This window comes from Clupea harengus, chromosome 7, assembly GCF_900700415.2.
Source record: "Clupea harengus chromosome 7, Ch_v2.0.2, whole genome shotgun sequence".
Lineage (NCBI taxonomy): Eukaryota > Metazoa > Chordata > Actinopteri > Clupeiformes > Clupeidae > Clupea > Clupea harengus.
Window position 1 is genome coordinate 9144398 of NC_045158.1, and position 24128 is coordinate 9168525.

The following is a 24128-nucleotide window of genomic DNA, read 5'->3' on the forward strand; positions in this document are numbered from 1 at the left end:
CTCTCCTTCTCACTCACTCACTTCCATCCAACTCATCCACTCTCTCTCTCTCACTCTTCCCTTCTTTCTTTCCTTCTCTCGTTCTCACTCACTCACTACTCTCCCAAATTCATTTGGGAGCTGTCGTTATGGAGGCAAAGGCCAGAGAGCAAGGTTAACGCCAGTGCCTTCTCACAGACGAGAGGAAAACAGCGTGGGTTCTGCTTATAAAGTCTGTGGTTGCCGTTGCTAAAATATAGGCATTAAATATCACCGTGTGGGAGTGAAGGTGAATCAGCTTGGTGCTTTTGTGTCCGCGGGGCACGAGCCAGTCCACCACCCCCTGAGTGAAACAGATCTGGCTGGTCGTCATTTATTCAGGGCCCTGCTCGGGCAGCCTGTTGATTCTAATTGTCCCACAAAGGGGCCAGAGGCTTGATTTGTCTCCTGGTTTATTGCGACCATCTCTTTTGATGCTTATCTTATCTTCAGAGAGGCAGAGGGAGAGATAGAGAGAGAGAGAGAGAGAGAGAGAGAGAGAGAGAGATGTGAGGCTGAAGGGCAAAGTAAGAAAAAAAGGGATAGATCAAAATGGAGGATGGGAGGAGTGGTGGGTGGAGGTGAGGGGGGGGGGGGGGGGGTTGTTGAGGAGGGAGGGGGTTCGGGTTCGGAGCATATGAGGGCCTGTGGGAACGATGCCGTTTTATCAGTGGGCGTTTCTGTGTGCAGGATTTGTTTGGCTTTTAGTTTTTTTTATGAGGGAAATATTCAGATAAACCTCACTCTGCCGCGGGGCTTGTTGTGGAAAGGGTTCCACCGAAGCTCGAGCATTAGTGCGAGATCTTCCCACTTGTGTAAACATGCTGATACACACACACACACACACACTCATATACACACATACACACATATAACTGCATGCTGGAGAACACACTGTCCCTGTCTAAGTTTACACAATCACTTCTCCTCCTTAGGCAGGAATACACATGCTCTGTATGCATAAACACATGCATGCAAGCTTGCGCAAACACATATGCACATATATGTCATACGTGTCATTCACTCAAAACACACACCTCCTGCTACCGCATGAACATGCATGAACACACACTCACCCACAAAGACGCAAACTCTTTCTCATTCTCCATCACATTAACATACTCAAAGTCAAATTCTCTAAAGCTTCAAAATATGCACACTCATTTTCTCTCCATAACACACACACACACACACACACACACACACACACACACACACACACACACACATGAACACACACACCCTCCTCCCCTCCATCCAGCCTGCATTCAATTTGTGTAGTCAGGGTAATGGAGTGTTGTGTGCTGTCCCAGGCTGGCCTAGTTGCCGGTGAGCTCGGCGTCTGCCAGCGTTGACACCAGGTGCTGAGTATTTTATGTCTTCCAAGCACCCTGGCAAAGTTGGAGGAATAATAATGAGCAGCGCCCCCAGCACTTCTCTCTGCCAAAAGGGAGATCAATTCACGGGCAAAGGCTTTGCGACGATCTGCTCTGCTCTGGTGTGTGTGTGTGTGTGTGCGTGTGTGTGTGTGTGTGTGTGTGTGTGTGTGCGTGTGCCCCTGTTTGTGTATTGGCGCAGGTGACTCAGCTTCAACTCAGACTCGCCAGTGAGCCTCATTGCCATGACAAAGAGAGCTAAAGCAGCTAAAGGCACTTAAATTTGTGAAAACTCACTTTAAATTCTCTGTTCCCTGAATTTATTTAAATTCACTTCTGCATTTTGGAATTACTGGAGGCTTTGGGTGGGGGAGGACTTTTCTGTCCGCCATAGATAAAAGGGTAGGACTTAGAGACGACAGGATTTGCCGGACAGTGAGCTAATCTGAGTTCATCCATCATGACCCCTCGAGTAATTTGTGGCAGGATTTGTTGGGGTGGAATGGAAGGGAGGGGAGGGTGTCAGGGGTGAAAGGTCAACCCAGAAGTGCTGTTTTCGGGACAAAGGGAGCATGCATCCCCGCCAGCAGAGCTGCCCCGCGGAGCCAGCAGCCCACCCTTATTTGGGTCTATTTTTACGGCTCGGGGATTGACCTTATGCAGATGTCAGGATTAAAAGGGGCCTTGGGTTCAGTGCTCGCCCCTTTTAGAGGCACTTAAGTCTCCACAGCAACCTTTCGAGATGCTTTACTGCCACATGCCACATCCAATCGAGGCCCACGCCGCGCCAGGCCTGATTGAAGTAGTCAGTGCTGATGTGGCAAACACCTTGGAGTGACTCACAGGACAAGGTCAACACACACACACACACAAACAAACACAGATGCACCTGGCTCCCAAACACAAAAACAAAAAGCTCAGGTGTTATGCAATGCTAATTTCCCTGTCGCGATCGATTTCCAGAAAAGGCCGACTTCATAACTTCAGCTCCTGTCGCCAGTTTTGGCCCCCTAGCAACAGGTGAGAGAGAGAGAAAAAGAGACGGCAAGGCCAGCATGAATTCATTCTGCTGCACAAAGGGACCACTGGTGAAACTCATTTCTCATTTATTGTAGGCCACAGGCAATTTCCTATTAAAGGGAAGGGTTTTAAAGCGGCATCCTGTGCTACACATGCCTAATGCATGAGCGGCATGAGTCCGGTTTCATCCGCAGGCCCGGCTTGTCAGAGTGGCAGCGAAAGCAACGATAGAGCCTTGAAGAACGCCTCCCTCCCAACAGCTGGAGTCAGAGTCAAGGCTCTCTACACAGGTGGTTTTCAAATTCAGCCCCACTGCCCCCCCCCCCCCCCCCCCCCCCAACCCAGAGTTCTCCTGCAACTTCTCCTACCAATATGGAGTATGGTTACGTGTGTGTGTGTGTGTGTGTGTGTGTGTGTGTGTGTGGTGACCCTGTTCTCCCAGTCGAGGGGGAGGGGGTAATGGAAAACGAGGTCTGGAAGGCCTGTTTATTTAGGAAAATCCATGTTGAGAGCTCCACGATGAAATGTTTTTTGATATTACGCTCCTTTAGTCTCTGTGTGTGTGTTTGTGTGTGTGTGTGTTTGAGAGAGAGAGTTTTTCCGGGCTTGCATATTCCACTAAGTCAGTGTACATATTGTGTGTGAGTTTGGATTTTCCACCTGGCCATCCAGTGGGGCGATTTTTCTGTGTGTGTGTGTATGTGTGTGTGTGTGTGTGTGTGTGTGTGTTTCTGAGAAAGTGTATATTTGTTCATGTGTGCCCTAGATTTTTCAAACAGACCGTAAAGCCATTCTGCTGGGTCTTGTTAGTGCTGGGAGTTCATTCCCAGGTGGAGGGCCCCACTGGCGTAAGGGGTTAACTGTTTAAGCAGACACACATACAATCATGCATTTGTGTGTGTGTTTCATGGATTGTTTTTTGTAATGTTTAGTTTAATTTGTGTGTTTACTTGAATGTGTGTGTAGTGTTTGTGTAATGCTTAGTGTAATTTGTGTGTTTACATGTATGTGTGTGTGTGTCACGCTACTGTGTTTTCCCAGGAGGACCCTGCCACTGATTATTCACCTAAAATTGAGTTTCCAGGTCATTCAATTTAAGTAATCTGATTGACAGATAATCCGGATTCGTTATTTGTCCATCTTGCGCTTTAATGTGTTTTTGGGACTCGGTGTACCATGTTGTTTATCAGCATCTGTGTTTTGTGTGTACGAACGTGTATATTTTTGGTGTAATCTGTTAATTATACAATTAGATTGGCTTCTTTTTGTACTATTCTATTTGTAGATGTGGTTTAATTGAAAAAGGTAGCATGTATCATTTGCTGTGTTTTTGAAGCTTTCCTCAGAGCAGTGCGGGATACATTATACTGGAGTGAACTGTCACACGGTGGTGTTGTATTCTCATCATTATATGAAACCATTGATGTTGACATGAATCCCCTCACTTGCACTAGGCAGCATGGCAGTTGGCAGTTATATGATATGCAGCGCTAAGCTCTGAAGCCAGAGCCATAAGAGAGCATCTCAAATGAATTTGAGCTCTTGCGTCTCTTTTATCTCGGTTCCCCTTTTGTGCGCTTCTCTGTGTGTGTGTGTGTGTGTGTGTGTGTGTGTATGTATGTATGTTTGTGCTTTGAAGGTTGTGTGTGTGTCTGTATTATATGCTTGTGTGTGTGTGTGTGTGCTTGTGCATCTCTGTATATGTGTGTTCGTGTAAGTATGTGTGTGTGAGTGTGTGCTTTGAAGTGTATTTGCATGTCTATGTGTATATGCTTGTGTGTGAGTGCTTGTGTATCTCTGAATATGTGTGTTTGTGAGTGTGTGTTTGCAATCTTTCACTCTTTAGAGAGGAGCATTAACCTGATTGAAAGCAGACCCCCCCCCCCCTTCCCCTTTCAAGCCCAATGTGACCTTCAGTGTGAGCTGAGCTGGCTCTGCCCGACGCTCCCGCAGGAAGTCTTAAAGCAGGGCGAGGAAGAGACCAAAAAAAACACACACACACAGCCAGGGCTGGAGGCTTCGTACAAGAAGACGCGTCTCTTTGAGACGAGACGAGATGAGACGACAGAGAGAGAGAGAGAGAGAACGAGAGAGGAAAGGATGAAAAGGGAAAACAAAGGCAGCATGAGAGATAGGGTCTTGCATTGCTCTCGGGTAGCAACAGATGGATGGATGGAGTGAGTAGGAGAGGGCGAGAGAGTGTGTGGGTATGTGTGTGTGTGTGTGTGTGTGTGTAATGCATGAACAAAAGGAGAAGAAATTAAATGGAACAAGCGAGGGAAGATTGGTCACTGGAAAAGAGTAAAGGAAGAGAAATGGTAGGGTGGAGCATGGAAATGATAGCCATTTGAAAGGCCTTTGAAACCGGAGCGATCTTTTTCAGAGATACTGCCTGAGCCGAGATAAAACCATGTTTGAGATGGGTAAGGACTCTTTGAGGTGTGTGTGGGTGTGTGTGTGTGTGTGTGTGTGTGTGTGTGTGTGTGTGTGTGTGTGTGTGTGTGTGTGTGTGTGTGTGTGTGTGTGTGTGTGTGTGTGTGTGTGTGTGTGTGTGTGTGTGTGGAGGGGGAGTCCTGAGCGGGGGATGTGTGTAGAGAGAAGCACCTCCATGGAATGATTGCCGCGGACCCCAATCGTTGCAATGAAATAAGCGCTCTGATGCAGCCGCAACCTTGGTCTTCGCGAAATTGCCGGGGATAACAGTAGCGGGAGCGAACAGGCCGAGTAATTTGTATCCACACACCACCTGCAGAATGCAGAGACACAAAAGAGGCGCTGAGGCAACAGCTGAGGAAGAAATTCCCCCAGGCAACGTCTCAGTCCCTTTCTCTTCTCTCTCCCTACCTCCCCCTCTCTCTCTCTCTCTCTCGCTCTCTCTATCCACCTACCTCTCTTGTTTTCTCTTCTGTGTTCTCCTGTGTTTGTACAATTCAGAAGAAGGGAGTTGGAGGGTAATCAAATGCAGGAATATTGGGGCTGATCACGAATAGCTGTACGCCGACTGCACAGGCGCTTGCATGCAGGGATGTTGTAGGGGGGAAGGGAGTATAAAGGAGAGATGGGAGAGGGGGCTGGGTGTGTACTGTACAGAGGAAATGGAGGAGATAAGACAGAGAGGAAGAAGGGAGGGATTGAGTTGTAAATGGCAGGCGGGAACTGGAGGGGGGGTTGTTGGAGGAGGATTTGGGACAGAGGGGAGAAGAAGGGAAGGGAAGAAGAGTGGAGACAGAACAGCACTGAAGGGATGTGGCAGATGCATATGAATGTCAACAAACAAAAGACTAACCTGACGCTCAGACACTTCTGCATATAATCCCTCCCTCAAATACAGACAGACACAAAGACACACACACGTCCATGCACACATACACACACATGAACACTCACATTTCTTTACATGCAGTACACACTCATTCAAACTTTCTCTCTCTCACACACTCACAAACACAAATCCTCACCCAAAGCAAAAATACATACCCATAGAAAATAACAGGCACAACAGGCACACATGCAAATTGATTGGGCAGTTGGGCAGTACCTGGCTATCTACCCACTTCAACCCCCTCCACCCGCCACCCAGCACTGGCAGGCTGGCCAGAGCCAGCAGCGGATGGCCCATCGATCAGCCTTATCTCCTGGTCTGCTGCCTCCAGCCCCTGAGCCCCATCGACCCGTGCATATGTTACGCAGAGTAGCTGTGGCTTCCTCCAATAATGAGAAGCAACGGCAGACATGGGCCAAACAGAGAATAAGGATTAAGAGAGATTGAAAGATTGGGGGGGGGGGGGGGAGAGAGAGAGAAATAACAAGAGGAAGACAGAGACGAAACTAGAGAATGTCCCAACGATTGGCAGAATGAGAGAGAGCAAAGGAAACCGAGGCATAAAGACACAGAGAGAGTGCAGTGTTGCCGCGCAAGACTTGGTGACTTTTTGACCTGCCCTAGCAACTAAAAATCCTGTCCAGCGACTAGCGTCAAATCTGGTGATTCGAAAACGTCTTTTGCATTTTGCCTCTAGCGCTGCCCACGTTTATAGAAGTAATTATTGACCTATATAGCACCAGCACCTTTCATTATATGGAAGCGGATGTTGTACAGATCTTATCATAGCCCCGAATCTCAGTCAAGGCCATGTCACAGGACGCGCGCAAATATGATGTGCCTTTGCTGTGGTCTCGACTCAAGCTTACTTATATGAATCATTTTAGCCTGTAAACTGTGACTATGTACACCGACAGCACCGTTCAGCATTTAACGGTCAATAGACTAATGTGCCCAGAAAATGAGGACACAACTGAAGACAAAGCTAAAATCCGACGGCTCTTTAGGCTACTGGTAAACGCAGCGCAGAGACTGTGAGAAAATTTGTCAAAGTAGAGACAGTTGGAAATATGTATGCGTTTTCAGGATTTAGGTTTTTTATGTGGATGTTTTAAACAGTTTTGAGCGGAATTAAGTCTCATCAGTGGGTCAAACGTCAATGTTCTATGGCACGGGGTTCATTAATGAGTAAATGGGTTAATTTGGGTCTGCTGGCTGAGTCTGTTAAAGTTTAAAATTAGTAGTTATAATAACATTAACGTTAATAGTCTATGGTACAAAAGATCACTCCGGCACCATCCCCATCAACACTCCTCCGAAAAACAAACAACAAAAACCAATCAAACTAAATATCCAACTTGTGAGAACATAGAACAGGATGATGTTTAGTGGAAGGGGATATGCAAATTCGACAGGTGGCCTCATTATTGACGTCATCACACCAATCGCGACTTCTGTTGAGAATTATTTGAGAGAGCATGAGCAAGTAGCAGCACCTCACTTACTAAGGAAGCCCCAACATGAACTTGGACGTTGGGCTGGGGAGAGGTGGTAATTAGTGTCGGACGCAGAAAGTTGACCACAAACTTGCAGTGGTGCCGCCATGGCTGGTCTAATCGGATCTATTTCATATACCTTTACTCAAAATAAAAGTGAGAAACCGATTCAAAATAGGCTACTATCCCAGTTAAATGTTTTGCTTAGCTAGGTGTTTTGCACATCAGCAATATTAGCCTGTGAAGTAGAACGTTAGGCAAAGGTTGATCTGATGTTTGTTAACTGACCTGGATAAATAGGCTAATTCGCTTCTTGCATATGATGCCCTCTCTTCAGCAGTTAGTAGTGTGGGTAACTAGCCTTCTGGGTCGCAGCCTTACCATAAACTTGGTTAGGTACCCTTATACTACTGTCCGGTTTCACCACAGCTGTCTCAGCTGTTTTCCTCCCTTTTCTTCTCCTCATTCTTAAGGCATCATGACCATACAGATGTGCCACAACAAATGTATGTACGTGTATTTTATCGACGCACGTAACAGCATTGACATTGATCTTGGCATGACTGTATTTCTGATCTGATTGGTTTTGAAGACAACACCAGGTTGGATGCCCTCACCCACCGACTTGCAATTTACTGAATGTTTTCATGGAAGCCAAGCATTCGTGGGTTTCCTCTACACACCCATTGGACGACTGGTACAAACACAACAGTGATTGGTACATTTTTCTTAAAACAAAGGAGAGAGGCCAAGTGGGCGTGATCTGATCCTGACTTTCTCTTGGTGGCATGAAATGTACGTGCAAGCCTAAGCTACTATAAAGCGAGGGATTTACAAGTTACAAGCAATATGACTTTGAAAAGCTTTCCTGTCACCATAGTCATTGTAAAAATAAAATGTAGCCTACATAATCAAAATGTGAATACATTGACGGGAAATGTTTGATTAAAGTTAATTTGACATGTGTTAGTGTTATAGAGATTTTCATGTCTCAAGTCATTTAACTCTGAGGAGGCCTGGTTTCGCCACTGGCGTGAACAAAAGAGTAGCCGAGCCGCCGTGCTCAGCGGAGGCCCAGCGTGATGCCCCATTAAGGCGACTAATCAGCAGCAGTGGAAGAGCACCAGCAGCCCAACACCAGACCCCCTCCACACTTCCTCCTATCCCTTCTTCCCTCCATCCCTCCCCACATGTGTCAATCCTCCATGGCCACAGACCTGTGAACTGAGAGAAAGAGAGAGAGAGAGAAAAAAAACAGCACAAATAGCCCTCCCGCCCTCCTTTCGCCCCCTGCATGCCCCAGGATGCCCTCTGTGGTGGAGAGCCCCGCGGGCAGTGATGGGAGGAGGAGAGAGGGAATGAGAAAGAGGAAGGAGAGAGAGAAGAAGCGAGAGAGAGCAGCAGAGGAGTAGGAGGGCTACAGGACAATTAGCCCCCTAAGGAGCCTGGTGGGCGGCCTGGGCAGAGCAGATTACCATGCTGGAGTGTTGGGGCACGATGGAGTCTGTACGGGTACCGCTGGCAACCGCTAACACACACAAATTAACAACACAACAAATGTAAACACACAAGCACCACACACACAAAACCTTCTGATGCAATCACACTCACATCCATACCTCACACAAACAGACACTCTTAAGAAACACTCCTCAGTAAACATACAACCAAACACACACACACAAACACACAAACACACACACAAACACACACACACAAACAAACGCTCAGAACTGTAATGCAAAATTCAACAGTGCTCCTAGGAAGCCGACTGCGCACAGCTGAACTCGAGGCCAGAGCAGTCGGGGTCGTGCGTGTGTGTCTGTGTGTGTGACTAGGTTCAGTAATGAGCCATAGCTACCGAGCTCCTGGAGTGTTTACCATGCCTCAAGCACTGTAGTTAAACCATGTGTTACTAGCTGATATTAGCCATTTAAAAGTGCACTTTTTGGAGAATACCTGGGGGGCATTGTTGTTGCAGAAGTGTAGGGGGAGAGACTGTAAAGCTATGCCTCATGTTAAACCATTGACTTTTGCAGAACCGTTGTCAATAGTGTTGCATTGTTATGTGACTGCAATCCATATTACAGTCATGGTGCAAGGCACGCCGCCAGCGATGTGCTGTGCTGGGCTGAGCTGGACTATTGCACATTGCCATGCGTTATCGCCTGTTGTGCTGTCGCCCTTAATGAGCAGTTCACAGGAGCTGAAGCCGCCACACACACACACACACACACTCACACACACACACACACACACACACACACACACACATGCACACACACCCAGACATAAAAGTACACACACAGATAAACAGAGACACATACACACACACACACATGCTCCTGATTGCCTGATGCTGTCAGAAAGGGAGGTGGGAGGCTAAGCAGGGACACGTGGACAGAGCAAAACTGTGTTAATGAGCAGAGTGGCAAGCGATGCCAGTGAATGAGGGTCTGATCGAGCTGTGAAACACACTCACACACACACACACACACACACACACACACACACACACACACACACACACACACACACACACACACACACACTCACACAGACACCTCAATGACAGGTCACAGCTCCAGCTCCATCGCTGGAGCCGGGCTCCAGTCCCAGTAGCCAGGGCAACCTCAAGGCCCCAGGCAGGAGGGGAGGATAGGGCCAGGGGAAGGGAGGGGAGGATAGGGCCAGGGGAAGGGAGGGGAGGATAGGGTGAGGCAAGGCAACAGCTCCCCACACACGTGAGCAGCAGGCCAGGTCTGTGCCTACCCTTCTGTGTGCTCACCAGCGCCATGTCATTAAACAGGCTGACAGCACAAGGTCAGAGAGAGAGAGGGAAAGAACAAGAGCAATGAATAGAGAGAGGGAGAGGAGGATGTGAGAGAAGGAGGGAAAAGGGGCAAGTGAGATGTAGAAAGAGAGACAGTGAGAAGGTGAAAAAAGAGCTAGAGAAATGGAGAGACTGATTGAGAGAGAAGGAGAAAGCAATTTGGAACAAGGAAAGTGAAGAGCTAGAAGGTAGAAGAAAGGAGGTAAAAGAGTCTGTTAGATGGGTTTCCATGAGAAGCTGGTGAACTTAGTGATTTGAAGCAAGCTGCTTGGGTCAGTGTGCAGGGTTTGATGTGTTTGAGCCCTAATGAAGAGCAGACTCAGGTCTGATGAAGCACAACGGAGCCCTTGATCATGGCACTTGGCTCGAACAAAAGGAGCGCACGCAAGCATGGGTTCCGGCCCCCCCATTCAGCTCCTCCCTCTCCCTACCACACTCAGAGGACCACAGGAGGCAGAGGAGGACATTAGTGGCTCTGGAGGTGGAGGTGGAGGTGGAGGATGGCGGCAGTGGGGATGGCGGTGGTGGTGGATGGAGCACATCTAGCAGACAGGCCCACAGCTGATCAAACTCCATTTGATTAGTGGGCTTTCATCTGGGCCTCTCTCTGCTCCTATTCAAACACAGCACAGCTTGCCAGCACAATCACACAGACACATGGGCTATCACAGACACACACACACACACACGCATACACACTGGCAATGACACACATATGCCTTCGCACCACCACAAAAGCACATACACACACACACACACACACACACACACACACACACACACACACACACACACACAAGGGTGCTCACAGTCTTGTGAACGTCATCACTCTTTGTGATGACACAAAACCACACACTAACTCATTTCCGCTACTCCATTCACCCACTCATACACACACATGCATACGTACTACACACTACCCCTGGACCAGTAACACTGCAGCTGTCACTAAACCAAACAGCACTACACCCACTCTGCCTCACCACGTCAGGGCCGTCCCGCCAGATCGGGCTGATGTGCCGACCAAGTGCTCCAGGGGTGGAGCTACATCCACAGGCCTTAGCCAGAGGGGCCAGGTCATAACCCCTCTTCCTGCAAGGGGTGTGTGAAGTGGGATAGAGGGAGGTGTGAGGAGGGTGGAGGGCAGCAGGCTGTGGGCAGTCACAGATCTGGTCCTTTGATCATTGGTCCACCCCCCCCAAAACCCCCATCTCCCCAAGGCCTGGGAGTACGAGTGGAATTGTGACAGCAGCAGCCGTTTGTGATGCATTATTGATGTGTTGCCTCTATCACTTTTTTTTTTGTCTTTGGTTGTTGCTGTTTGTTGTTTTTTTTTTGGGGGGGGGGGGGGGGGGGGGCACAGGCACTACATCACAGGGCTCTTTTCCCCTTGCGGCAGTGGCCAATGGATTGCGGGTGCCGTGTGTGTGTGTGTGGGGGGGGGGGGGGGGGGTTAATGATCCTCCTTGCCCATCCTGTCGGCGGCTGACGTGAATCAGGCTTTTGTGCAAACCTCAGTAGGGGCAATAAAAAGAAGGATGAGGAGAGCAAGGAAGGAAGAAAGGAAGGAAGGAGGGGGGAAGGCACAGCTTTGACTGCTGCTGGAGCGCTTTTGTTTGTTTTAGGGTGGGGGCAGGGAGAGAGGAGGAGAGTGGAGGTGCTCTTCACGTGTCTGTGTGAGGCCTGTGTGCTAATTACACGTCCTCCTACCTCAGACCTGCATTAATCTTTACCCCGGTCCCTCACCTGTGACCTGTGAGAGGGTCAAAAGGTCACAGGTCAAGAGGTTCCGGCAGAGTTTTGATACAACAGTCAGCAAACGGACATGGAGGTGGAAGGGAGGACAGAGAGGAAGAGCCGAACAGGAAGGGAGGAGGGACAGAAGAGACGGAGATAGGAAAGAGGAAAGCTCCCTGACCCCACCTTCCACCCCTCAAACACACATCCTCTCACACTGTCGGAAGCAACATCCTCGGTCAGTTTTCCTTAGGGATAACTCCAAATCATAACACAGGAGAAGAGGTGCTTGGCGTAAACAGGGTCCGCTGTCCTTCTTCTCTCAACACCAGCCAATTAGGAACCGGGCTCTTCAAAACACAGGATGACAATATTTGTCTGTTCAGAGCTGTTGGACGTAATTAGTGAACCGGCGCAAACCAGTTCCTCAACCCGTCATTAAAAAGTTATTGGATACGGTCAGCAGTACACAGAGTGCAGAGAGGCTGGTGCCTCTGAAATTTTCAGCGGAGCAAATGGAAGGTCTTCGTCGGTGTTGGCAGCTGCTGCAACAAACTCAGCTCAGTTTTTTTCTTTTTTTTTCTTTTTTTAAGTGAGAGAGAAAAGAGAACTTTTGAACCTGCTATTTTCTTTGCCTGTGAGGCTGTCCTTGTTAGTAATCCAAATTCAGGTTAGTCTTCTCCCTACTTTTCTGTCCAGCTGAGAGAAAATCAGATGTTTATTTTCTTCAGCAGTCTTGGCATGTCCAATGTCAGACACAGGGGTTATTGGACAGCCTCTACAATTCATCCATGGCGTTTCCAAATGTTACGCTCCACTCCGCTTAAAGAGTAAGCAGCTCTCGATCGATCCAATAAAGTAGCAGCGAGACCTGCCGTGAGTCATCAAATAGCTTTATCCTACCCTTCCATTTAAGCGAAGTCATTTCGATGATCTTGGACTTTTTGTCAGCCCGCACACAGCTCTGACTTTGGAAAAAAGAAATAAGAAATCAATAAGCCTGAAATTGCAGTGGCGCTGCTCCGCATCTCATTTCTGTAAATGGCAAGTCACACACATGCGGAGTGTCCAACCCTTATCAGCCCAGGGCGTTTCAATACGCTTCACACGTGGGCCTCGGTGATAAATTCCGCTGGCAAAAGACGCCACAGAGGCATTGCGTTTTTTGTTATCTCGGATGATAAACACTATTTGACATTTTACGCACATTTAAAATTCAACGCCTTTTGCTCTCAAATCAGCAAACATTATCAAGGTCCTAATTTCCCTTTTTAATAGACAGAGGCAGGTGCAGCATGGTGATTAGGCCAGATCAGTGGAAAGCGAGGAGTGAGCTGAATAGAGATGGAGCGAACTTTGTTTTCTGTAGGTTTTGCGCCTCCTCTGAGAACCTTGCCTGCGGTATCATAATAATGCCTCGCAAACATAGACTGAAATTATAATTACAAACACATTCTGTGCTCGCCTCCGCAGGGCCTGCACGGGAGAAAAGAAAGAGACATTGGCTCTGTGTCTGACAAAAACAGAGTGAGTGATCCTGATGCAGGTTGGAATGTAGGTTGAGTTTTCCCCTAATGCGACAGGCACTTTCTCTTTTACTTGCAGTCTGCCAGCATGAGTTGGTCTGAACGCCTCTGTCAGTGAACGTAATCTGTCGTTAAACCACCGTGAGTCGTGACAGAGCGTCAACAGTTGAATTCGGTGCTGGTTGGCAGGAGTAATAAGTACGTTTCACATCCCATAATGTTGAGTACTAATTTGTCTCTCTCTGTGTTTCTGCAGGCTTCCGAGGGGGGACTGCCTTGAGTGTCTCTAGCTACCACCACTCGTCGTCCAATCAGAAGAGCCGCACAGCGGTTTAAGAGCAGGACTTGACTAGAGACATGGGCGGGGCTAAAGTCCTGCTCCTGATGCTCGTCATTGGCTGGGACAAGACGATGTGTGTCAACTGGAATCCAATCCCTCGCAAGACCGTCCGGCACAGTGGTGAGTGGGCCCGATCCAGAGCTCGTACTGTTTCTGCCTGTGTCAGATGTCAAACTCAGAACGGGTTCTTCCTCCGTCCGAGGCCACGGTCACTGTTTTCTATAGACCTCTCCTATTTCATCCCTCTTTTTTTGCTCTGTCATTATCTTTCTCCTCAGCTCTTTTCTTCTTACTTTTCTCCCTTGCCCCTTTTTTCTTTTCTTCTTTGTGCAGCCCCTCCCTTCCTTATCCATGCAGATCTCAGATAAGAACTGTTCTGGCTGAAGAATCATATTTCATGTGTGCACTCCACAGTAGCATGTTGTTCTCCTTCAGAATAGCTCCAGCCCCTCTTGTTCTCCTTCTCTTATTTGATTTCAAATGACTCCCCCCTCCCCCCAAGCTCCTTTTTTTGCCTTGGTGTTGGGGATTGACTGGCACACAAAAAAAAAATCGACACGCAGTCAATATTGCACTGGAAAAGAAATACACTCACTCATTCGCTTAAGCACAACAACTTGATCCTCTGCACTCCCCAACCAACTCACACAGTCATAACACACAAACAAACAGATGGACACAATAAACTCTCGGCAAAGAAAATAAACACACAGTCACGAGAGAGTGAGAGAGAGAGAGGGAGAGGGAGAGGGAGATTGCCTTAATTTCAGCTGGAGGAGAGGATAAAATGGGAGTTGCAAACAGGCTGCCTTAAAAGGACAGGAAATGGTCTCGCAGGAGCAAACGCGAGTGGAGAGACGGAGCGAAAGAAAAAAACGGAAAGAAAGAGAGAGAGAGAGACAGAGAGACAGGGAAGAAAAATACACACAGACCCCAGCCCTGTGCACTCTGTGCTGTGTCGCGTGTGTCTTTGTATGTGAACACCAAACCACATAAACAATAGTTCTTTCTATGTAGCTTGAGTAAAGGACTAGGATAGGGGGAAAAAGCACGGAGACTGGGGGACAGCCGAGAGAGAGGGAGGCAGAGTGAAAAAAAAGAAAAGCAAAGAGTGAGTGTTTTGAAAACGTTTTTCCTTTGTGTTTTTTTCAAAAGGTTTTGCATCCACACAACATCGTTTTGAGATGTCATCCACGTCCACAAAAATGAGTGAAAACACTGTTGCTTGCTAGGTCATTTTAAAACCACATGTCCTACATAACCTTTGCTGCAGGTTACAGCCTACAACTAAATCTGATTATAATCAAAGCAATGGCACTCAGTTGACACTGTTTTCGTGTGGACAGCCCTTAGAGGGAGAGGGAGAGGGAGAGGGGTAGGGACCGAGAGAGAGCAAACGAGTGTGTATGCAGAGTGCTTGGACAGGCAGTTTGAGGGATTTAGAGTTTTTTAGGGAGGGGGGTGAGATGAGAGCAGAGATAATATTTACTCCCACAGCCTCCCCTCTCTCACTCTCCACCTCCCTCCACACCCCCTCTGGGCAGACCCCACCTCTATAATTATGTGTGGCTTATAGTCATTCTGAAGGGGAAGAAACACAAACACATCTAACTACTCTCTCTCTCTCTCTCTCTCTCTCCCTCTCTCTCGTTCTCGCTCTCTTTCTTTCCCTCCCTCTCTCTCTTCCTCTTCTCACCTCGTTTTCCCTCAGTCGTTAGCTCAGGCAGCATCTGAATTGAGCTGCCCATTAGTTGCGTGTTTTGAAATGTTCTATTCAAAAATAAGCTTGTTAACCCCACGGCCTTTGGAGACAAATAGAACATTTATTATGGAGACTGGAAGCCTTGCCATTGCCCTTCACCCCCCACCCCACCACCCACCCACCACCCCACCTCCAGTCCTCCCACAGACACAATCCATCTCACTCACAACCTCCATCAGGGAAAACGAAAGAAGATGATCAACTGGTGTTCTTTTTAAGCAAAATAGGAAGACACAGAGAGTAAAAAAAAAAGTGTGTGTGTGTGAGAGAGAGAGAGAGGGAGAGGGAGAGAGAGAAAGAGGGAGAGAGAGAGAGAGAACGAGAGAGAGAGAGAGATGGAATTACTTCTGAATGCCGCCACTGAACCTCTTTGCTTTATTAAGGCTTAAATCTAGCAATTGGATTTTTGCATGGGCACAGTTACAGAGGAGTGAGCACACAGCCTGGTAACACCGGTCTGTGCCATTACCCTCCATGTCCCACCGACCTTCTGACAAATTTGACAAATACAGGAAGTGGGTGAGTATAGTGGGCACAGTAATGGAACGTGAACGAGGGAGGAGTGAACAGAGTGGTGGTGGGGGATGAGAGATGGAGAGCGGCCGTGCCGTCCCAGCAGAACACTCTCTAACCCCCAATTACTGTAATGACTGGTTCCGTAGGGGGAGGTGGAGCCTGCAGTGTCTGTGTGTTGTCAGTATGTATGTCAGTAGAGACAGTGTATATACGCTTGTGTATGTATGTGTATATTAAAGCATGCATGCATGTGTGTGTGTGTGTGTGCATATGTATATGTTTGGCGTGCATGTCAATCTACATAGTCTACACACTTGCGTGTGTGTTTCCATGTCCTACCCATGCATGCATGTGTGTGTGTGTCTATATTGCTGTTTGTGTGTATGTCTCCTCAATCAGTGCACACGTGTGTGACTTCGTCAGCAAGCCCCTAAGATAGCTGAGGTGCTCTGTATTTGTCAGTCATCCAGTGGTGGTTTACCGATCCAGGATTTATCACTGGGAGCAGATCCGCCCTCTCGTCCTGAGCCTGAGCGCTTGGGTCTTACTGTTGGCCCAACAGCTGGCGAGTGAGGGCTGGTCTTTTACCCCGGCATCAATCCATCTGTCCGCCGCTCCAGACCCGCAAGCTGTCGGAGGGGCTTTTCAAAGGTGCCACTCCACAGAAAGGTCACCGTCGGAGCAAACCAAAACCTATGACTCCTACGGTGCTCTACACAAAGTCGTGACCTTTGCTTATGGTTACTCCCTTACTTACTTTTCACCACCTCCTCCTCTGTCTGTGTTTGTGATTCTATTTATGTGTGCTTTTATTCGCCGGTCTTTCCAGTATTGGCCTGGTCTGTATAAAAGTTCCCCAAGCTCTCGATTTTTCTCTCTTTCAGTGGCTCTCTCTCTCTCTCAGCTCTCTTCGTGTCTGATTCGGTGGGGGGGGGGGGGGGGGGGTTCATCTTTTTTTGTGTTAATCCACTTATATGATTTCCACCCATCACTAGTCGCACTCCCATACTCAACAAGCGCACCACTCCCTCTCATAATCTCCAGCAATTACCGCCTACCCCTTCTCCATCCTTCTCTGTCTGCCTCACTCCTGCACTTTCTCCTTCTTTCCCTCTCTGTCTCTCTGTCTCTCTGTCTCTCTCTCTCTCTCTCTCTCTCTCTCTCTCTCCCTCCCTCCCTCTTTCATGACTGGTACGGCTCAATAGAGTTCCCGTCACAGCACACTCCATCAGCTGCCCCCACATACCCTCTCACTGTCTGCCTCCTGTGTCCTGTGTCCTCTCTCTCCTACTTTCTGTCTTGCTCTCACTTTCATACATCTTCCACATTTCTTTTGTCCTCTCTGCCAGTCAAACTGTCTATCTATCCCTCTGCAGCCGTCTCCCTCGTCTCCCTGCGTTTGTGTCTGTGCGTGTGCGTGTGTGTGTGTGTGTGTGTGTGTGTGTGTGTGTTTATTCGTTTATTCGTTTTGTTGTGTTAATCCACTTCTACCATTTCCTCCCGTCTGTAATCGTACTCCCCCGCTCGACATCTCCCAGCGCCCCTCTGCACCACTCCCTCAAGTAATCTACAGCAATTACAGCCATCGCTCACTCACTCTCTCTCGCTCTCTCTCTCTTTCCCTCTCCCTCTCTCTCTCCCTCCCTCTCTCTCGCCATCACCTTCTCTCCTCCTCTCTCCTTCTCTTCCCTCTACAGCTGCACACGTCCCTTTTTCTGTTCTCATTCCGTCCCACACTCTGTTTTCTTTTCAATGTATCTCTGCCAAAAAGATGCAACTCTGTTAGGTTTTTCTCTTTTTTCTCTGAGAGGGCGAGAAAATAGCGTTAGCGGTGGTGTTTGTGTTATGGTTTGTGTGATTGCATGTGTGTAAGTGTGTGCCTCTCGGTCTGTGTAATATATTTTTTGTCTCCATGTTACTGCTTCAAAGGACCTAAAATAGACCTTTAATTACAGCAGTGTGTTGAGCTGTGCGGTGGTTATGAGCTATAAGCAGAGCCTGGCTGTATTTATAGTAAATCTGTCTCTGAAAGGAGCCGTGGAGCAGCTCAGACACACAGACACACACACACACACACACACACACACACACACACACACACACACACACACACACACACACACACACACACACACACACACAGACACACAGACACACACAGACACACACATACATACATATGGACTCGGACATGGACACACACATGGATAAACATCAGAGGAGACCTAAGTGAGTCCAGCACCATGGCTCAGCTTGGTCCCACCCCATACACACACACCCACACACACACACACAGACACACACAGGCACACACTCTTGACCCTGTGCTTTGAAACCTTCATCTCTCATTTAGGTCAGCACCAGAGGTGGACCCATCATCTCAGCGGGGAGAGGGAGGTTGTCCTCTGGCGACCCGACACACCTCTTTTCCTCTGTCAAACCCGCACATCTGTTTCATCACTTTGGCCTATTTTTGGGATCCTGCTCTCCTCTCTTTTGTGTCTCTTTCATCCATCCTTCAGCGCCAAAGTCGGGAGGGCACTCTTTTTCTTTCTTTTTTTTGGCATCGCTCTCTGCTGCTGCCTTTCCCTCTCTCCCTCTCTCTCTCTCTCTTTCTCCTCTCTCTTCATTATTCCTGACGACTCCCACGGCTGTTCCTCGCCGTGGAGTTCTTGGCTGCTGCTCTGTCATACCAAATGCAAGGAACACAAAAGGGATCTCTCATTTATCACCCCACCCGAACACACACACCACCACGCACCCTTCCTGTCCCCCAAAGTGTGCATAAGCCTCAAGGCTGCCCCTCTGTGGTGACGTTAAGTAAATACACCCACCCACTTTCTCCTAAAGCTGCTAATTGACATCTACGCTGAGCAATAATTAAAAACGACTCTTGACAAGCAGAGCCACAGTCTCTGTGTGATTGCGGCGAAACGCTTGAGATGGTGAGCAGGTATCCAGGGGCGTTCTTCAGGCATGTGTGTGTGTGTGTGTGTGTGTGCGTGCATCTGTGTGTGTGTGTGTGTGTGTGTGTGTGTGTATGTGAGAGAGAAAGTGTGTATGCTTGCCGTGCTAGCTGTCTGTGAAGCCAAGCAGATGTGCGTTGCCTTCCTCCAGGGACATTGCTTCCTTTCTTCTGCTCTCCTCTCTTCTTGGCGCGGGCTGCACTCTAATATTAATACACTGCTGTTCTCTAGGTAATAACAGGTTCCACACTGATTCCCTGTTTTCACATTCTCTTTCCTATTGCATTCTCTCTGAAGCCCTGGGCGATCACTCTCTCCCTGTCTCTTTTTTCTTCACTTTCTCTCTTTTACTCTCTCTCTCTCTTGCTTTCTTTCTGTTCTCCTCTCTCTCCTTTATCTTTGTCCTTCTCTCTCTTCCCTCCCTATTTCTTATCCTCTATTCCCCCATCCCTCTCTCTCTCTCTCTCTCTCTCTCTCTGTTTGTTTAATCCTGCAACGCCTGACAGGGCCTCGCTCGTTTTGTCTGTACATGATGGCCGGCTGTAAATCAGAGCTGACATCACTTCCTTTTAGGAGCTCAGGTTCTGCTTTCAGCATGAACAGGATACATTATCAATAATTATTTTCCCCCCACCCCTTAATACTGTCACTTTACGGAAAAGCTAGCATCACATTTTTCACCTGAATTTGTTGTCTGTAAAGGCAGCACAGGGAAGAAGGGAGTAATTAATGTATTTGGTTATGAAAGTACCACTGACTCAGTTTCTCTCTCTCCCCCCTCTCTCCTCCTCCCTGTCTCTTTCTTCTCCTTCCTTAGAAGTGTCTGACAGCATGGCGCAGTTTCACGCGGCGGGAGTGTGCAGCTACAGCATCTTGACGCTGTCCGAAAACGACAGTGTACTCTATGTCGGTGCGAGAGAGGCCCTCTTCGCCCTGGACCCCAACGACATCAGCAAGCAACTGAGGCCTCAGGTAGAGAAAATGTTTGCAGCGTGAGCTGATAGATCAACTGCCAGAGCTTAGCGCTAGCAATGCTGATACCACAGACTCATTTCCCATTGGGCACAATTACGGCTAAAATGAATATGTGGAGAACAGCACTGGATCTAGGCCGTATCTGATCCCAGGTCAGCTGTGTTCTGGTACCATTACTGTGTAAGTCTAGAGCAGTGTTGATAAAAGCATCTGTTAACTGACGAAAAGGCTAGTATCAGCCGCAAGCTACACAACACAGTCAATATTTCTACGAAAAAAAATACACATAAAGGAGCACTATGTAAACCACTCTGTGCAGCTTACAGTCATTTATCCCTTTTTTCATTGTGTTTCTCTCTCTCTCTCTCTATATATATATATTTCTTGTGTGCAGATTGACTGGCCAGCCCCTCAGGACAAGAAGAAAGAGTGCGCTTCGAAGGGGAAAAATAACCAGGTAGTTACAGTCTGAGGTAAAATCCCTTCAGCTATTTTCTCTGTATTTTCTCCTTACATTTGTGTCCTAATTCTCTCTCTCTCCCTTTATATTCCTATTTCTCTCTCTCACAGACCGAATGCTTCAACTATATCCGACTCCTGCAGAGCTACAATCACACATATCTCTACACCTGCGGCACATACGCCTTCCAGCCCAAGTGTGCCTACATTGTGAGTACCTCACCCTTCAGGAACTCCAGTGTGTGTGTGTGTGTGTTTTTGCCACCCGTGGATGAGTAGAGGCTTTGATTTGGGCCGGTATTTTCTCTGCCGATCACACCTCCATGCTCTCCCTATTGGCTATTGGTCTGCGTGGCAGGGTGTATAAACTGGAATTGAGGCCACGGCAAATCGGTGACTGTGATCGGCTAAGACGTACACCAAGCTTGCGTGTGTGTTTTTTTGCCCTGGAGGCTGCAGCTGCGGCTGTCGCAGCCAGACACAACTACCCGCGCCAGAGCGGTCCTGACCACCTGTGTTCTCTGTGTTCTCACCCCTCACCCCCTCCCCATCCCCTTGCAGAACGCTGACCACTTCAGTCTCAACACTGCCGCCCTGGAGGATGGCAAGGGAAAGTGTCCATACGACCCTGCAAAGAGCTACACCGGCCTCATTGTTGGTGAGTTCTGTGGGCATGTGAATGGATCAGTAGAGATATGGTTATGCATGGATGACTTTGATTGTTTGAGCTGTTGTAGACAGACTGTGTGTGTCTGTCTGTTTACATGCATATTTTATCAAAGCAAGGTTCAGATTTATGTTGTCATAAATATAGTGTCTTATGTACACAATATCATGTATGTAGTTGTTGTTGGTTTAATAAGTTAAATTGTGTGCCCACTAATGGTCACAGTTGTAATGGTCAGTGTGTTATTTCAGATAAAGAACTGTATTCTGCCACCTTCAACAATTTCCTGGGCACTGAACCGGTGATTCTGCGTAACCTGGGCCAGCAGCACTATAGTATGAAAAGTGAACCTACATGGCTGGGTGGTGAGTTAATATAATACATTTATATAAGTGTGTTGATTCTCTCAAATATTCAAGGGCACACTTAACAAAGAAAAAACTAAGCCAGAGACACAGTATTTGAATGTTTGTGCAAACATATGTCCATGTCCGTGTGTATGTACAGTATGTGTGTGAGTGTTTAAATGCGTGTAATGAATGTATGTGTGTGTACGCGTTTTCACACTGTGTCTCCTTGCAGAGCCGGAGTTTGTGGGCTCAGCCGTGGTGAGGGAGAGCCAGAAAAGCAGCGATGGTGATGATGATAAGATCTACTACTTCTTCAGTGAGCGAGCCGTCGACCTGGACTGTGATCCAGAGCTCACCGTGGCCCGAGTGGCCAGAGTCTGCAAGGTATGTATGTACTGTATGTATGAGACATACACACACACACACCTGCAGACACACACACTCACTCAATCAGTCACACACACTTGCTCGCGAACACATACGTACTGAGGTATCCACGCACCTATATGTAGACACTCATTTACACATAGTGATCAGCACATACAGATGTGTAATTGTACACCTGTCCATAAACTCACCCGTGCACAAATACAGACATGGAAAGAGGCTTGCTCCACTAGTGCACATTAAAACATAGAGTGACAGAAACATAAGTAGGGTCATAAACCAGTATCAGCTCACACTCACACATGCATAAAACCCCTGAATAGGCACACATTAACCGCCATAAACATACATTAATGTACCCCCACAAATAAAGACACCCTTCAAACACACACTGACACACACACACACACACACACACACAGGGATATATGTATCTAAACACACATAACACACACATACAGATTACACACACAGATAGATTTATTTTTGTTTGTTATATACATTTTGTGCCATCCAGTCTTAAATCCTATGTTGCTGCCTTCAGGGAGATGTGGGGGGCACTCTGACCCTGCAGAAGAAGTGGACCACTTTCCAGAAGGCTCATCTGGTGTGCTCGCTCCCAGACCGCCACGTCACCTTCAACAAGTTGCGGGCCGTCTTCACCCTGCCCGACAAAAAGGACTGGAAGGGCACCAGCTTCTTCGGCCTCTTCCATGCCCAGTGGTGAGTCACCGCACAGTCAAGGATTGGTGGTGCTGAAGCTCAGCACACCACAACAAAAGTCATGGTGGTCCTATTTAGAAAAAATCCCAGGGTCAGACAGAAGAAGTCCTGCTGTGTTCTTTGTGCTTAATTTGGCCATCCATCTCCCCGCGGGTAAAGACAATCTGATACCATTGATCAGCTCTATCTCATGGTGGTGCTTCTAATAAAATCCAGATGCCCAACTCTAAAAGGAGGCACTTTGACTTTGGGAAGGTGCACGTTTCCCTACCCTAATGTTGTTCAAACATATGGCATCACCACAGTAGCGTCGCAATTGCTACCCACCTGAGCCGTCATGTCTCCACTGTCTGTGAGAGTGATGCCCGGCCTGCGTCTGTCTTCTCGGAGCAAACAGGCTTTGTTTGAATATACTCGGGCAGACAGGGCACCTGGCACCGCTGAGTCACTGCGCCAGCGAAGAGTTACACCACCAGTGCGCCAGAGCATGAGATAAAGCGATAAGCCCGAAGTCACCCCTGATAAGGGCATCCTCATCGTTTATAGCGCAGGTGGCAGGGCCAGTGTCTCTCTGCGCCCGCCTGCTGGGCACAAGTGTTCCACGGTGATTATGATCAGAGGAGGAAGCAGTTAGATGATGAATGCAACAGCACAAGCAACGTCACTGGGTATTAAAGCATCACAGACGCTTTTTCTCTCTCTCTCTCTGTCTCTCTCTCTCTCCATTCCTCCCTCTTTCTTTGTGTCTCTCTCTCTTCTTCTCTCTTTGCCACTATCTCGCACACTCAGTGTCTCCATGTCCAGTTCTGTTATGATGAATAGCTTAGAAAATTATCATTTTGCCTCAGGCTTGAAAGCGCCACAGCCACAGTGCCACTATAAAATCTAATTAATAGCAATTCAAACAATGAATGCCACTGAAATCATGAAAATCTAATTACAAACCCCAACTCTCCCTCTTTTTTCTCCCTTCCTCCCTCCCTCTCTTTTATCCCTTTCCTCCTCTCGCAGGGGTGATGTGGACGTATCTGCTGTGTGTCAGTACAAGATCGACGACATGAAGAAGGTGTTTAACGGACCTTATAAGGAATTCCAGCAGGGTTCTGGGCGCTGGACCCGGTACAGAGGCGCTGTCCCCAGTCCCAGACCAGGAGCAGTGAGTCCACATTCACACACACACACACACACACACACACACACACACACACACACACACACACACACACACACACACACACACACACACACTGATGGGCACACATCCAGAGAGAAAAACACACAAGAGTAGAATCATATTTATATTTACATGTATGCACACGTACACAAACACGTGCACTTACTATTACAGTATCTTCCTTTACACACATGTACATAGAGGTACACTCTCCGACATGGGACAACACATGCACAAAATAGAGGAGAAGAGAAATAGAAAAGGTGTTTATGAGATTAATGACATGTCCTATATTTGCACTTTCACAACTGTAATTTCATTAATGACATGGCAATTTTGATTTGGCTGTAACCACCTCTTGTGTATGATGAATTCCAGTATATCATCAGTAGGCTTTACATTAAAATAATTCAGCAATTGTGTAAATCCTGTGTAAATGGGATAGCCTATGGCAAGCCAGTTATTATTGCGAAGTAAATCC

At 47.8% G+C, this 24128-nt stretch overlaps 1 protein-coding gene across 1 annotated transcript in view; it reads left to right on the top strand.

The window, feature by feature from the left end:
• The window catches only part of sema4c (sema domain, immunoglobulin domain (Ig), transmembrane domain (TM) and short cytoplasmic domain, (semaphorin) 4C), a 44450-nt gene that overhangs the window by 12569 nt on the left and 7753 nt on the right, over window positions 1-24128 (top strand). The window contains exons 2-10 of the mRNA XM_012815896.2: window positions 13585-13788; window positions 19730-19884; window positions 20282-20344; window positions 20458-20556; window positions 20908-21004; window positions 21265-21378; window positions 21596-21747; window positions 22295-22473; window positions 23485-23629. Of these exons, the coding sequence (XP_012671350.1) occupies window positions 13686-13788; window positions 19730-19884; window positions 20282-20344; window positions 20458-20556; window positions 20908-21004; window positions 21265-21378; window positions 21596-21747; window positions 22295-22473; window positions 23485-23629 (1107 nt within the window). The 5' untranslated portion in view covers window positions 13585-13685. The remainder of the gene's footprint in view (window positions 1-13584; window positions 13789-19729; window positions 19885-20281; window positions 20345-20457; window positions 20557-20907; window positions 21005-21264; window positions 21379-21595; window positions 21748-22294; window positions 22474-23484; window positions 23630-24128) is intronic.